This window comes from Varroa jacobsoni, unplaced genomic scaffold (assembly GCF_002532875.2).
Source record: "Varroa jacobsoni isolate VJ856 unplaced genomic scaffold, vjacob_1.0 scaffold_1070, whole genome shotgun sequence".
In the NCBI taxonomy this organism is placed as follows: Eukaryota; Metazoa; Arthropoda; class Arachnida; order Mesostigmata; family Varroidae; genus Varroa; species Varroa jacobsoni.
In genome coordinates, this window is record NW_019213972.1 from 1,846 (window position 1) to 19,474 (window position 17,629).

A 17,629-nucleotide genomic window follows, 5' to 3' on the forward strand; every position below is an offset into this window, starting at 1 on the left:
GATCAAATAAAAAAAAATATATGTAGCAGATCAAATTGAAGAAACCAAAAAATTGCAAAGGTTAAGTAATATCCTTTTGGGCTCAAATCAGATAAAATGCGTAAGAAAGATGTCAAAATAAATTGTGCTTGGACCTTTTCCTTCTACACAACGTCGATTCTATTCAACGTGCGTTTATCAATTTCAACTCCCATTTTCACATAAATAATATTTAGAGGTTGTTCTTTAAGCGCCTGTCACACAAACGCCAATTTGGAACATCTGCCTGTACGGAGTGCCTATGTGCCGCAGAACCCTAGGAAAATCGGAATGACCAAAGTATGAAAAAGGCTTTCAGACAATTAGTTACAAATAAAGCGGGTTAGTTCGTTACTCGTAGTTCGTCCAGCGGAACCGAAATGCCTAAAAAAATAATATAGCATATAAAAAGCTTGGACCATGACAATCAAACAAAAAGTAAGCGAAGTTAACTAGTAATAGCATGTAATAGGTATCGCTTCGTTGCAGAAAAGGGAAAGATTCAGGAGGCCCAACGTAATGGAGTACAGGAGATGGACGAAACTATATCCTTTCAAGACAGGTGCATGTGTTTGACGAAAGACTCGAATTTGAACTCTGTCCAAACAACTTTCCAACGATGACCCTATACCCAAATTAAGGTGTTACAAAAAAAAAATGTATAGAAAGAGAGGATAGAGGAAGGAGGAGGGGTGCGTAGTACCTAGACATTCGAGGGCAACGATCTTGCTTTGATCGAATCTTGTTTTAAGTTCTCTCCAAAAAAACAGCGAGCGACCTAAAATGTTTCACCCTAAAAAATAGAGAGTTACAGGCGTTTACAAATCAAGAGTTAGGCCTAGATATCTAGCTCTCAGATAACCTGAACGGATATAGAATCGATTAAAATAATATTTTCACGCTAGAAATACACCGCCACTTATATAGGCGACTCTGGTCCCATTATATAATTAAATATGAAGTCCTGAGTCTAAATAATGCCTTGCGCATAGTGTATATAATGGCAGCGTAGCGTCTTTCGAAAAAAACTTTCATCCTCACTTTCCAAGTAAGCTCGTTTGAAATCAGTAGAGAGGGACTTTCATTTTCACACCAGTTTTGCTGGGCACTATATACAACAGTGTATAGGACTACTATATTGTGTTAAATATTTTACGGAAATGATGGCAATAGTTAGAAACATTATCTCCCCATTATTCATTCTATAATATGTCTATAATTAGATGAGGAAACGCTGCGTTTATTTGCATCCTGCAGACGAAGGTGTTCATCGTAAAGCCGCTATTTATTGGTTGCTAATAATTGAGTAAAACGTATTCATTGATACGTTTCAGATAACCCCCATGTTTTTTTTTTCGAAAACGATACTCTGATCAACTACTTGCAACTGTCAAAAGATATTTTTCAGATCTAAGTAGCCTTTTATGTACAGAATGTATGGTATCATAAATTTGATCTGTACTTCTTTTGGATTTGGACGTTCCTTGTATACTTTGCTACTATACATTGAGTAAACTTAGGTCGGCCGAACATTATTTGCGTCGCCGTTAATGACACACCTGAACGGGTGTCAATATACCAATACAGATCTTAGAGGCGCCTACATGTCATTGTTTATGTATAGATTAGAAAGCACAGCTATGGAACTCGATCAGACAATGAAGTAGAAATAAGGACGAATAAGTGTTTCTAAACAAGTCCCTGTTATAGCTTTGTGGATAATTTATTTGCATGCCGATTTTAAGGCCACGCTGTATTCTAGAATCGAATTCGGACATAGACGCACCGTAATTGGACCACAGCCAATATACGCTATATCTCGCTGAAAAAGGGTAAACGAAATGCTTAAATCCTTTCCTATTCAAATACTGTATACTTCCAAAAACAAAAGACAGATATTTCAAAGGCAACTTTGAAGTTTTTTTTATGAAACAACGATAATTAGGTAGTCGAACCAGGGCCGCTTATAGACCTAAAAAATGTTCGATATGTGGTGCGATTCACTACTACGCGGGTTCATATGAGGACCTTTACAAGATCCGATATCATAGGTAGTGCGATCAGAGTCTACATTATAAATAGAAGGAATGATTTCAAATAAAAGAAGGCACAATTTAATCTCTCACAGTGTTCCTTATGTTGGTTTAGGCATCAATAACTGAATGCTACCCGTTTATCCTAAATGGGTAGCATTCAGTTATTGACTATAAAGAGAAAGACAGTATAAACATGTGCTAGCAGCATCAAATAATGCTGTGAGAACTAATCTTCGGTCAAAGCGCTTGGTTCACTATACGCTTCAAATTGCCCCGGGGTTTTAACAACGTTGTTCAACCGCTTCCGCTCTGCAAACAAGAGAAACGATATATTGTCTTTCATTTTGAACAAATGTTCTACGATGCTCGTTTATAGAAGTTAATAACATCTTCCTTCATTGTGGCCTGGTTATTTGTGGTGGCCGGAGTTACGCCTCATTCAAACAAAAATTATGGAAAAGTGTGCGCCTGACAGTGAGTTACCTTTCACCTCAAGTGAACTTGTTTATTCAGTCACATGTTTTAGTGATCCGGAAACAGGAATCGAAATGGCAATACATGCAAGTGATAAACAACTAATAAGGGCTTGAAGCTGAGTTGTAACTGCAATATAAGTTGTGATCCCAAAAGAAAGTTCAGGAATTGTCTGTATACTCTCATGGGATATCTATTTTTTTAAGCCAAGAATCGTCCCTCAATGCCCATGTTCATAGAACCTCAGATATCCTGTATTTCTATAATAAACTCTTTGAAATTATTTGCGGTAGCACTTAAGAAAGCGTGCGCGTGTTCTCTACGAATCAAATTATTTTTTTTCCAAAAAACTATCTTTGTGAGCCCTGACCTTATAGTGAGCAGGCCTCGTTTAAGTTACTCGCATTCAAGGTACTCGAAAACGAAAAACTTACGTTATAGACCGAACTTTGCTAAATAACTAAGTAAATGTATTAAGTTCAAAGTTTTACATCTGGCACTTGAGTCACTAGGCATTGTTTTAAATGGCGAGTGCCCAGAAAGAGGAGATGAAATTAAATGCGCCCACTTTCGGATTCAAACCACACTTGTAAACGAACGTGTTACCACCACACTGTCACGCGGACGCGGCCATAAGTAAATATAACAAAAGATAAGACTTCTCGATAAATGACAGAAGCATTAACATGAAAAATACACGCAGCTTGTCCTGTACAAGTAGATTAGATCAGTTATTTGCAGCTCATGTTTTAATTAAGTTCTGTTAGTTTCTCCATTAAAGGTTGGCTTCTGAACTGGGCCTTTATGATTTCGGACTGTTTTATTTACAGCTCAAAGCACGCCTCATTATTTCGAATAACGAAACGTTTTTATATAACGAAATGATATAAACAGGATACTCTGGAAAGGTATTGTGCAGGGAAATTGGGAACTTTGTAACAAAAGGGAAGACGAAATCTCTTTTAAATCGTAGTTTTGTGTGGATGGTTTCTATATTGATGCGTTTCTATGCTTAGAAACATTGAATAATTATAACCTTAGCTTGTCTTAATCTCTGGTTTATTCAAACGAGTGTCCTTGACTATTTTATATGTAAGTAAATTATATATCGTTTTTATACTCAGTCCACGAACACATAAAACAACGGTAAACACTAAATAAACTTACATAAAAACAGAGGATTTATTTTAAATTTTAAAAGCTTAGCCAAAAATAACTAGGGTATAACTATAGGATAAGGAGAATATGTCCTACTAGAATCTTTCCGCCCAAGTATAGGTCTAATTTGTCTAGTGATCTGCATCAAATTGAATTTAAACGATATGTAATGCTCATCATCAGCGTACCGTTATTAGTTAAGTAATGAGTTTCCGTGCGTTTGTTCGATCCGTGATAGCGCATTGACCTCTCCACCTATTCGGTGGTCGAACGGAAAGAAAGCTGCCAGATCGTTTAAACCAAATACACGATCGCATGACGCGCTGCAAAGCAGTCGTAACGCTGGTGGCAGGTGTCGGTTTTTTGGCTCTATCTAGCTGAAATCGTCTGTCATCCAGCGATCTGGAAAGGGCCAAAACGCAGAAGGAAGCGCGCAGTGCTGGCAGAACACGGCTTTGCTCACCAGCGCAGCTGAAGACTTTGGGGGTAGCAGCAGGCACCTCAAACTCGCGCAGCGACCAAACGACGTGAGCCGCATCGTTGATATCCCGTTAGGGAGTGAACAGAACTTTTCGAAACTGCTATAGTCCGTTCTTAAAGCAAGTGTCGTACACTAAAAAGAGTACACTTTGTTCTCATCAGACAACTACGAACAGAGACTGTGTTGTTTCAGTTTATAGTAAACCGTTGCGATTCTGCGAATACAAAGTGGAACTCTTCAACTCTGACATACTGGAACTACTAAAAATTTGCCTATACTATTGGATAGTCAGAATGCGTACGACGTGGTGTGTCATCATTTTTCTAGCTGCGCTTTTCCAAGGTTAGTTCCCATCTAATCTAGTCCAGTCAAATAAAGGAGCTGAAATCACATTGTCTATTAACGAAACAGCGCATTATAATTCGTCCCTTCTTCTCTGCGAAAACAGAGCACACATCTTTAAGGTCCTGCCATATATCTATAGAGGCAGTTTTCTAGCGTCATTCCTTACGAGTAGACATTTGAAAATTCTGTCTCCAATCTGCTTCATAGCTAATGCGATAACTTACCCGCATAGAATATTAACACCACAGAATATAGAAGTTTTGAATTTGTTTCAGATCTGCACTCACTATAGACCCATGCTTCTGTGTGGCATATGTGTAACATATCGTAAACAAGTGTAAATATGTAGAGTTATTTTGAAAAATTTATAAATGTATTTTTGACGCTCGGAGGCATATCACAAGGCATACGAATAGGATTGATTATTGATCCACATAAGGCCACATGTTGTATTTACCTTGTAGGCCGCCTTTATAAAAATGATTGTAGTCTCACTTCCTAATTGAGCTGAACGGTTCTACACGAATGTAAATGAGATATGGTAGAAAATAAGACACTAGTAAAAATGTGTTAGGTGTATTTGATTGACTTTAGACGTTGAAGAAATAGATATCTATATGCTCATTGTTATTGTTGTGGCTATCAAAATGAACGTTTAACCGTCACTGGGTTTCTCTGGTTAGTTTATTATGTTTCTACGTCTTTATTCTCTACCGTCTACTTCCCACTCCATCATGTTAAAGCCTGGGCGTTGTTTCAATATGATAACTATAGCTATGATATGGATACTGTCACAAAACGACTGGGGTGATCATTGTCGAATGCTACAGCGGTAACCACTGTCCCCCCCCCCCCCCCCAAAGTCACCTCCCGTTACTAGTTATAACGCGCAACACGACTACCGCTTCTCTCGCTCCTATAGAGTTTTAACTCATCCGTCACAACAGCATCCCATCATCACGAGTCGCCAATCATCCTTTTTTGAACGAATCCGATCGCAACGATGGTCGACGACCCAGTATCAACAATAGCTCAACTTTAACTGGTAACGACTATTGCAAGATTGAATTGGCTTGGATAAAGCACTTAGTTCTCGCGAACACGTACACCAAGACTTTCTCATGTATCAAACAAACGGCGACGATAGCTCTCAGATGTGATTTTTTCTTAATATAGATCTTTTTTTTTGTATAAAGGGCCCATGATGTATTTATGAAATTGTTTTTTTTTTCACTGAAGTTAATGAACAAATAAATATTGCTAAATGTATGTAATAAGCTAAAGGTACAAAGTTTGTTTTGTCTAGGGAACCCAGTGCTCAATTCAAGCTTACAGTAAATAAAGGAGTGTAACCTCATATATTGGCGACGTGTTAATAAAGCGAAGCAGTTTCTCGTTTTTAGAACTGAACTAATAAAACTAAGATGCAGTCCAAATAATTTTATTATATACTTATATTATAGTTTAGAGGTGTGACAACATTATCGCACTTTAGATCTAATTCAGAATTCGTTTTCTACTATTACCTAGTGAAAGAATATAAATACTCGTAAAGATAGTTTAAAAAATAATAAAGCTAAACTCAAGCTTATACTAAATATTTGTTTGATTATTTAATACACGCGTGGCACCTTGTTGTTCGTAACCTGAAAATTAGCATTGATCTGGTTTGTCGCTTTTTGTAACTTTCTCTTTTCTTTCTTCTTTTTCTGTAAATAAGTCGCATAATTAAAATCAATTTTGCCGAGCTGTTTGCTTTTGTTGACTTTTAATGAAGTCTCAATAGAATCATTTGTTACAAAGGGCGGTAAAAGATGCGTACCTATGCTACCCCGTGTGGAGTAATTTATAAAACATGCTAAACGAAGCATTCGTTTAGAGTAAAGCTTATCAAAGTGATAATAGTTTCCCGAAAAGCTCATTACTTTGATTAGAATCTTTGACATCGTATATCCCGCTATGAACTGAAGTCAGTTCTTCGTACCGAACTTTTGGGGGGTTTGCTTCCTGTTCTGCTAATTATTTAGAATTTTGATAAAATTTGAGCTATTGTTTTTAACGATTATGTGTACGATTAGAGCACATGAACATAGGTCCGAACGCAGCGTGTGTGTCCCGTTGTACTTTTTCGGTAGAATTCTGTGACCTTAAATTTGCACCTTGCAGTAACTGCGCACGGCCAAAGCTGAGCATACTCAGCCACTACCTTAGAACTGGCTACCGCCGTAACGCTATACATCAGTCACATGGAGCTTCTGATTTGAGGAGATCAAATAATTCAGCTTCTGTCTATCGATCCTTCATTCAGCAAATGACAATACCATTGGCTCTCAATAGCCGACGAAGCTTCCTCCTATGTTTTTTACTATGTTCATAATAATGCTCTTAGATTTATATACGGTGGGTGATATTTGCAAGATAATCGAATTGACTTGAGGGCCACAAACAAATGTATATTAGGTATAAATTACATTACTCTTTACATATATAACCATAGAAGAAGAGTCTGGAATTATAGCAAGCTGAATTATTATATATCTGTTCCAAGAAAATCGACGTGAACAAAGTGGTAAATCCACTTCATACTAATAATACCTTACTCCTTTCAACCGACAGTGTAAATACAGGAAAAAAGGCTCCTCAATTTCTTTATCGTATTTTTTTCAGCGAGGATATTTTAGCTATCCTGGCGCGAGTTCCATACAATCTTAATATCTCGCTGTACGGACACTACTGCTATAGGCACCAACGATAAAAACGATTTTTCCAGGCGCTGTTAGAGACATTTCACCCATCACCTCAACTCGAATCAGTCCCCAAGTTTTTGTGAAAACAAGCACCATTTCACTTCTAGAAAACGTCAATTAAAATTCCCTTAGAGAAGAACGTATAGCGCGCTTGTATTCGGAAAATTACATTATTTTTTCGATGCTTCTTCTTAAATGTTTTTTTTTTTACATTTGATTTCACAAAAGATGAACGAGTAGAGAGGAGGCAAACATTTCCAGATTTGTAGTAGTTCGTGCCATCTTGTTAAGTAGTATTCTTAGTGGGCCAACTGCTGACGGCAGCGTAGATGAAATCAGAACTCCAATCCGCTTACTTTCACAATAGTAATACTGCATGCACTGAAAGAAGCAGGCACTCAAATCTAAATCTGTACCCGTTTATAACACGGCAATGTATTGCCCATGTATCCCGATTGCTTTTCATAGGACTTACAATCTATGTACAATTCAAGTGATTCATATCAACTCTGTATCGCCATGTTAGTTAGCTCTAAACAGAATCATTGAAGGTCAAATGGTCGCTGTCTGGAGGAAGTCGGGTCAACGCAATGTTTAAAGGAACACAAAGCGGAAATGTGTACGAGACCCAGTTGTCAGACGTCTATATGGGCCAGATGTCACAAACGTCACGACAATCCTCTATGCTAGAATAGCTATAAGGAGAAATGCTAACGATTTACAATTCGGTATACGATTCACTGCAACAATAAAAGAAAAATACTAATAGATCAGCTGTGATATAGCTTCATATCATAACAAGAAGTCTCTGACTTCGTCTAGGGCTCACTTTTTTTCCAGTGTCAGTCGATCTCTCGTAGCCGAAATATTAGTAATAATAATTGTTATAAAAAAAAAGCCTATGACATTGTGTAACCGTTTTTCAAACGGCATGTCTCTATTGAGATGCTTGTTTCTCACATACAACATTTAAACCTTTACAAACCTGATATTGCAGAAAGGATAAATGGAAAAAACCATGTACCATTATAGTACTTACCAAGGCTTGCTTTTTAACGAACAGATTTCTTTTAACTACCAGCATATTTTTGTAAACGTAAAATAATATTCGCTATATGTATCTACATATATATACATTTTACTCCGCTCTTATATTTTCCTTATGTTTACATTAATCTCTATTTGAACTCAAACCCGCTTATTTCGCATATGTATTTTTTCGAACGGATAGAATGCCATATTTCCTAATGCATAGTTTGTATCAAGAATGGTCGAGAGGTTGCCGATTTTGGTTACAAATTTTCTACTGTCCGCTCGTGTCATTTACGCAACTTTGTGGCTTCTAGTAGTGCCTGTCTACCAACAAAAATATTTACAAAGTTGCATAACACGGATTTTCGCAAACCAGTAGATGTGTAACATTTTTTGTTTTCTAACAACTCCAATAGTGAACTCGTTTAAGAAATGCGTTAACTTCAGAGGCTAACGATAGCTTTTATAATTATCTATCTCCCATTTGTCTAATTTAGTTGCTGCCCAAAATTACTAGATCAAGAACGGGTCATCTAGACCTCACTAATATCTAGCTACAATGATACTTACTGCTAGATAATGTGCTGATGGTATCGTTATATTTGCGTATGAAATCATAATTATTTTTTAACGACATTAAAAGATATTTATCTACGAAGAATTTCTTATTTACGTTTGTCTTTAAAGAAGATTGCATTGAGGCAAAAGAAACAATGGATTTTTATTAACAATAGATAAAAAAGTTTCGTACAATGAGCTTTCCTTCAAACGTGTACTTATAAAGCTTTTCAGATGCTAAAAGATAACCGAAAAATGGAAAGATGTGCTATTATTAGACGAAACATTTGAAGTTCTTCAGGACGTTGATTTGCTAATTTTCAGCCAGTCTCGTTAGTAATTAGTCAAAGTAAAATGGCCAACACAGCCAAAACCAGCAAATGTAAACTCTGCAGGATTTTCGTCACATGAACAAAAAAATTAATTTTGATTTCTCGACTGCGTGTGCAAATATTTGACCTTATTAACCTGCACGCGTTACTCCACAGAGGATTTACACAACAACTTCAAGGAGTCATGCGTATTATAAACGTTGTTACTAATGAGGCTTATGTCATTTGCAAATCACCACACATTCATGAAGCTCTAAGTACCTATAAAACTGATAAAATGGACATAAGACCTCGACAAAAAAAAAGAATTGAATGAAAAAAATACAAAATGGAATTTTTGTCATTAAATCAGGCTCTTGAATTGTGCAAATAATGAGTAATCCTTGTCGCGATATCTCAAGGGCGCATAATTTGTGCAAAACGCGGTAGGCGCTTGTTCAAATATTGCCGCGTGCGGTCCCTGTTCTTTTTCGTAGTCACCGTTTGAATGTAGCGCTGTCTTTTCAAAACAATGCGTTCATCCACTGTGTTGTTGTACATATTTTGGCTGTCTGGCAATCGAGTGTGAGTGTTGAAGAGTCGCATGCCGCCGGTGTTCAAGCTATACAATTTAGTTAATATAGGTGCGAATCGGTGGAAGCAACAGCTATCGGTAGTGCCGTGCGCGTATAGAGAAATCAGTGCATTCGACAGTTCGGATTAATCAACGGCGAAGGTACGCTAGCTGAAAATGCTGATCAAAGTGAAGACTCTAACCGGAAAGGAAATCGAGATTGACATCGAGCCCACGGACAAAGTTGAACGTATCAAGGAGCGGGTTGAAGAAAAAGAAGGCATTCCGCCGGCCCAGCAACGACTCATCTTTTCTGGCAAACAGATGAATGATGACAAAACTGCGAGTGATTATAAGGTGACCGGCGGATCGGTCCTGCATCTCGTTCTGGCCCTGCGGGGAGGTGCCGCATCCCCTCCGTTTGAACAGCTGCACCGTCAGGATACTGGCCAGTAATTGCCACCCTCAATAGTTTCCTTATCCATGTAACCGTTACAGTTTACCATCACATCAATAATGTGCACCGCATACGAAATTCGATATGCGAGTCATCTTTACATGATATTCATAAAAAATGATCTAGATAGATAGACGCTCGATTCTATGTGACCGTCGAAATATTTAAATAACCTTCTTTTGAGTTTTGGGAACCAGGAAAACGTGATGGTAACTGTTAAATAAGTTGGTTTGCTGAGGAGCTGACTTAGGTTGGACGAGGTGGATTAAAGTCCCTAGGAGAAGCACACACAAAAGGGCTGGAGAACCTAAGGTTAGTTTACTATTAAAAGGTATATAATGATAATGGCCCGGTACTGAGCAACTTTGTTTTGTGCGGTGAGGAGTCGTTCGACTTATCCATGTCGACATGTAGTACTGTATAGGCGAACCCTGCGGTAGCGCAAAGTGAAACTAAAAAATGCACCTACAATAGTTTGTATACAAACAGGTTGTTTTTAACGAAGAGGCTAGAAGGGTGACATTCGAAAGAACGAACTAAGCAGCTGAAAACTCTGCTTTACTCTGTATATGTGCGTGTGTTCTGTCCATCATCTGTCATACCAAAAAATACAGAGTCTTGATCTGAAGGCGCGTTGTAGATTTTATGAGAAGTTACTGACCTGCTTTGGCAGGCAACATTTTCGTTACGGTAGCGCCGCGAGGATTGTTGTAAATGTCAAATGGTTACCTGGAAACCGCTCGGAAACAAACGAAAAATACGCAAGCGCAAATGTTTTTCCAGTTGAAAAGTGAGAGCAAAAAGGAATCTTATCTTTGCGCCAATTTTTTTGTCTGGCCTTGAAGGATCCATGCATGTGAAGGATCGTTAATGTAACTGAAATGTAAACACTTTGAACAATAAATTATGACTGATAGCTAACTACAGAGAAACCTTGGCTTTTCTTTTTGAATGTGTCTTGGATTGCCCGAAATAGAAGATATGGTTTAAATAATCGTTTACACATATAGTGACGCGTAATTTATTTAAAAAGGCAATGTTTACGATATGTGTACTGTAGGAAGTGCCTGAATTTTTTTGTACTAAGTTGCTAACACAAAAGAAATCTTTACGTTTTTGAATTATGTTTTTTCAAGATACAACACCTTAACTTGAATACTAAGTTATAGACCTGGTTGGGAACTATGGATTTTGCCGTACGATATCGAGCGTGACAAACTAACATCTGATAGCACCGCGATTAAACTCGATTATACATTGCGTATTCAAACCCGTGCCTATCACAATATGTGGGATTTCATTTTAAAGCGTATTTTTTCGTAGCTTCCAAGTAGGTTAGCACCAAGCAAGTTTCCAATATGTATACATTTGCATATGTGAAAAGCGTATTTGTCAGATGGCCCTTCATACCCATATTTTATTATGAATACTATTACAGGAACTGAAAAATAAGCTATCATTTGTGTTAAGTAGTTTAAAACATTAGTAAGAACGCAGAAACGCAATTCGTTCGTAACATACTGCAAAAGTCGTCTGTTATATTGTTGTTCTATTACTGATGCTTTATGGAAGGTGTTAGAAAATTCGCAGAGTAGAAGCACCAAAGAGGATTTTCTTGAATTCGTTGAGCCAATCAAATCTGAATACTGAAAAGCACTTCCGGTAAACTGGGGATTGAATTAAAGCTGCAAATTTTCGAGAGCACATGCTAACCGAAGCAGGATTATCTAAAATTGTTTGCTATATTTTTTTTATTTGTGGATAAGACCAAATCGTAGCTTAGATATTTTTTGTTTATACTTTTATGCAGCTAAACGTCGTTTATATGTAGTTGTTTTATCACCACTATCCTTAGCAGAATTATAGTGTCTGTAAGGTTGGTAGTTTCCTTCGTATAATAGGGCGTTCTGCATTATTATTGAAGGTTTTCTTCTCTGAGTAAATTTTACGAATTTTTAAAAACTGTATATAGTATAGTATATAGACATGATGCATTTAAAATCTTGCGCTCGCTATTATTATTATTCAAACTTTTGTAAGACAATTTGTGAATACACAAGTATGACTTCTCTAGCGTAGAAGTTTGGAGACTGAAGTCACAATGTAGCAGAAGCAAAGCACGATGATAAACGCGATGTGTATTACACCACGTCTATCATCACTTGTCTTTTTACAACAGGTATCAGATCCCAGATGCAAACCTTGTGTTTTCTGCCTCGGATAACGTTAATCTATTGTCTTTAATGCTCTTATGAGCTCCCTGTACTACGCAGTGTAACTAGGCTAACGATCGATATACTACACCGTCATTTTGTCATTCCACCAATCACTAAGTGACGCGGCGCAAAGGGATGTTCTATACATGCACTACTTTCTGATAACACGAATCTTTACGACCATCAAAAATAACTAATTTTTCGATATGTGGATTACACAGTTTGTTTAAACATCTGTTGCCTGTATTATGTTTGATGTAGTTGTTTAGTCATATGAGCATGCGTGTTGCTCGTGAATGCTGTCAGGGGATCGTGCTCTGGCCTAGAAAGAATGAGGAAATTTACCAATGCTGACAGACGAATAGGCAAAAGAAAATATTCAGCAATTCATTTCTCTGATTCCCGCTGTGTTCGTTTGCTTATAAATTTTTTTTCTTTTTTTTATTGACGAGTTTAAGGTGGTAACAGCAGCAACTTATTATATCTCTGAGATCTCAAGGAGAACTAACTTGGATTAGATTGTAAAACTTTTTGAATTAAGTCCTTAACATTGCGGTAGCCGTTTTTCAACAAATAAATTCAGTATCATATGAGCTGCGTGGGTGAAGCCACTGAGGAACAATACACAGTCTCCCCTCTCTCTCTCTCTCTCTCTCTCTCTCTCTCTCTATATATATATATATATATTTACCCTTAAAATAAAGGGCAATTTGAAACTCTCATAGAATGATTCTTTTAATTTTAATTTTATTTTTAATTGATCAATGACCAACACCGTAATCGGCCGATTTCTTTGAGCCTTCTGAAGTCACTGATTTTTATTTAGTAATATGACATGGACGACCGAGCCAAGGCTATTTATGTGAATTAAGATCTACCCAGTAATCGATAAAAAAATATATTTTCTTTTGTAAAAAAGCATTTACTGTCAACATTAACTTAGTCTTGCATGTAAACTAATTATTGACCTTATAGGGTTGATTCTGATCGTTGTTACGGTCATCGCTTCATCATCCCTTGCGCCTGTACTAATACTTTCCAGGGTGTTTGTGCTTTTAATGCCTTATGTACGCGCAGAACGCTTTAAAAACGTTGGGTTTTTAAAGGGTGTCCTGACCCCATATTTTTCTGTAAAAAACAATCGATAATTCATAAAAAAACTGATCTGCCAAGAAATTAGTAATTATGGGCGAGATTCTTGTATCAATTATGAATTCGCCTGGGTCACCGCCGTAACGCTGTTGTTTTTGTATTCAATCAAATAATGCTGCGCTTATAAAAATATATCAATGTTACCGAACGAATAAATGTACAGATGCATCTTCGTTCATCTCTTAAGTTGTGATGTCACGTTGACTGACACGGCTAGACTAGACTTCTAACCGTTTTTGTTTAGCAGACGTATCTATCGTCAAGCCTGATGACAACCCTCATTTCGCTATGGGAAGAATTTTATTATAAGATTTATAATAGAAGGTCGTAGAAAAGTAAATTTCTTGTCTTTATATTTTTCTCGCTTTTTGATTCAATACTTACTTTTTATACATTTATTATTCCTCAAAGGACGACACAAATGATGACATTCTGGCGCCATCAGTTTTGTCGCAATTACAGTTGGACGTCCGGTTATAAACGGGAGAAGTGTGTGGAGATATGGTATAATTTAAATATCCGATAATCACAGAAAAAATTAAACTGTATGTTTATATATTTAAAGAAGAATAATAGTGTTGATGAAAAATATTTAAGAAAAAGTAGTAAGAATTTAAATTTCTTTTCTTTTTGTTAGTAAAAACGGCCGTTGTAGAAACCATTTAGTGGCGGAAGATCTATAAACGTTTGTTCGTGGCACCATCGAGCAATAAAATGACTATTGGTGAACGACACAACTTTAATAGGGTTTTAGCATTATAATTATCTTCATCAATCCATTATGGGCAACCGAAATAGCAGTATATGTGAAAGCCCCATATAAGCACAACAACGGAAATTTTTAATTTCTTTCTGCAAGATAGACGAAAATAAGGAAACAAAGCAAACGGGGAATGTCGCTACCATATAATAATTACACCTGCTAAGAGCTTCTTTTAGCATAGCTTATGCATTGTTTCTGTTAAAGCTGCAGCAGTTACGCGAGCATTTAGTAACTTCGTGAGTCAGTTTATGACACTCCATTTAACTCAGTGGGATATCATAGTATAAGTGGAGCACTATGATTTGTAATTCGTATGGCCTTTCCAAAGGTTGAATAATTAATAATTATTTGTAGAAGCACCGCCTTGTGTGAAGGAATATTATGGGCGGGTTTGAAGGAGTGCGTTCCAGGAGATCCAGGAGAAGCGGTACACGTTGGAGTGCGTTGTGTTACCTGTTCTTTTTTGCGCCGATTTTTTCCTCTATTGAAGCCACCCGCTCTGAGCATTGCAGGTACGCATCTCGGCATTGGCTGCAATTGATCACCGCTCTAATTGCAGGTTTGCTTGAATGGGGGTCGATGTCCCGGATATACGCGTTTGGCCCCTTAGGATCTGGATACATGAAACAAAGACGCTGTTGGGACTAGAGGTCGGGGACGAGGTCGAAGCGTATTAGTGCCCTTTGTGGTACACCTTTCGTAATGCTTGGAAGTCTACCCGCTGCAGCAAAGAACTGATTGCAGTTTCAAGCTAACCTCGCGGGACGGTACGAAAAGGCTGTGGATGATCGGACAACCTTGGCATATATTTATATGCCAATATTTATAGGCATACTATATTTATAGTAAAGGTTGGCATTCGCAGGCGAATGTCATCGAAGGCTTAGACGTTTAGCATTTAGGGTGAACTAGATCGTATGACGGACATATAATACCAACACGAATGCAATACATGCTCTACATCTCCTTGTCGATATACCACAGTTAGTTAAATATATGTAGATGAAGCCACCGGTGTGCTGTAATTCGTAAATAGTTTGAGCAGTAGCCTCTGAAGGTTACCACTTGAGCTGTTCTATAGTACAAGGACTATGTTTCGATTCCTGTTGCGTTCATTCCGAGATACTTGTAACGAAACTTAGTAATTTCACTAGGAAATGTTTGTTGTATTTTATACAATGCGCATTAAGATATTAGTCAGGTGGCTTCTTAGTCAATGCATTTTAAAATCATTCATTATGAATAACCTTTTCGTTCTTCGAATGATATGTATGTCGAACATGCAGCAAGTACAAGTAAACCATTTACTTCCTGATCATGCCCGATCTTTTCTCATGAATTTTAATCTGTTCGTATCTGATCTCTCCATCTGGGTTTGGTCTAATAACAGGTTATAGGGCAAACTGATTCCTCAACCTAGTGGGAAGTACAAAACATATACTGTAGGAAAAGCTGATTAAAAAAAAACAATAAAAAAACTGCCTCACAAAGCACGTTTAAAATTCATTCGTCAACGTCGAATGGTACGATACCCGTCTGTCAACATAGCAGAGGAACTAAAATAACAGTACGCTATGTATCACCTACCTTTAAATTCGAGGTAATTTTCTAAATTAGCCTAACGTTTAGCGGCATCGGGCATGGTAAATCCAGGCGTGCTCGCTCGTTTTATTGACTTGATAGAAGTTTAAGCACAGGACACGATCTAAAGAACACGTAGATCGTTATTTCCGCAGTATTTCAGACTGCTAAAGCATATAGTCAACGTTGTCTTATTTCACTTCGTCACTGCTGTTATTTGCAATTTTTTAGCAAAGTTCCCCAGTATGCTGCCTATATATACAATAGGTCGATGTTCTTTATAACTTTAAATTTATTCCTACTAGTCCATAATGGTAGCAAAAAGCCCATTATTCATGCATCGTGCTACTCTAATATTATCTCGAAAATCTTGTGTTTTCTCTGTTCGAGACAGATTTAATAATATGATGCGTTATGTGTATTTTTATCGGAGATTGATCTTTCTTTGATGATAACTCTGATAATCCGTGATATGAGGATAGCCTACTGCGACACCAAGGCATACAGTTTTGTTTAGCCACCGTGTAAGGCTGTTGACAATTGTGTGTCATTAGACAGGCAGGCTGTAACAAGACAATGACAGTGAATCCACCACATTCGGACACGTTTATCGTTACATGCGTGATGTCTTTCACATCAGTGCAATGTCAATGGCGCATTAAGTTATTACAAGTGATGTAGTAATTGAGAAAGTGAAATGGCATACGACGATTACGCCGATTTAGCTGAACACTTCAAGTTAATATTCTTTCCTCACGAGCGATGCTGGCTAAATCCGAAAAACACGCTCGTTTGCTTTTGGTCCCTTTTTCGGAGATACAAAAGGAGCCTTGTGGTTACACGGATAGTACACGATTGGAATTTCATTGAATATTATGTGAATCTGTTAGAATATAACGTTTATACATCAAACCAGTCGTCTTAGAACGGCGCGAGGCATGCGGTTTAAGACGTCCAGCACGTGCCGTGCGCTATTAATATTATGGTAGTTGTCATTTATAATTTTTAAGAAGGATGGAAAGCGTAGAAGTGCATCTACCCATTAAGCGAATGATAAGAAATTCATCTACCCTTACTATGTATGTTTGTTGAAAAATCATCTGTGTACCAGAATAAAACATCTGCGCGCATTTTGCGCATCAAGGCTCTCTGCCTCTTGATTTTTTGAACTTGTGCCCCTGCATCCTTTTTTCAGCAATTTTCGATTACTACGTGTTTGGCATTCTTTTTATAGCAGCATTTACCTGACGTATAGAGACATATCTGGATGTCGGAATCCGTTTTTTGTCTGCATTATTTAGTTATAATGAAGCATTATGCCCGGAAGCGTAGGTTTTTAGTGTAATATTGTTTGCTCATCTGGGTTGTTTCTAATTGACAATTATATGAATAAAAGCTAACGGTCCTTACTATAGAGATCCGTTTGTCCAACAAGGGTAAATGTTTCAGGTATCTGTTTTTATAATTGATTCAAAGGAAATTGTAGTGATGGGACGACGTGATATAGCTAAAACTTGTCGTGTTTTAGTTGTAACACACAGCTTTAAATAAATAGAAGTTCTAAGTGTAACTTGAATGGAGTGGATATAGCAACATATTGGTTGATTACATGTTATCCGTTTCAATTTCATTTAAAGCCGAGCAGCTTTATGGGACAGAATGAAAAATACAAAAGCAGGATCCAACACAATGATATAATGTTCAGTGCTGAGGGCATAATCTATAT

General features: G+C 37.4%; 2 protein-coding genes across 2 annotated transcripts in view; both read left to right on the forward strand.

The window, feature by feature from the left end:
• The first annotated feature begins 3,996 nt into the window (after window positions 1–3,996).
• The window catches only part of LOC111266293 (uncharacterized), a 46,706-nt gene continuing 33,073 nt past the window's right edge, over window positions 3,997–17,629 (forward strand). The window contains exon 1 of the mRNA XM_022843663.2: window positions 3,997–4,509. Within this exon, the coding sequence (XP_022699398.1) occupies window positions 4,461–4,509 (49 nt within the window). The 5' untranslated portion in view covers window positions 3,997–4,460. The remainder of the gene's footprint in view (window positions 4,510–17,629) is intronic.
• On the forward strand, window positions 9,705–11,123 carry Nedd8 (Nedd8 ubiquitin like modifier). Its single transcript, XM_022843664.2, has one exon. The coding sequence runs from the start codon at window positions 9,912–9,914 to the stop codon at window positions 10,188–10,190; it is 279 nt and encodes a 92-aa protein (XP_022699399.1). The 5' UTR covers window positions 9,705–9,911; the 3' UTR covers window positions 10,191–11,123.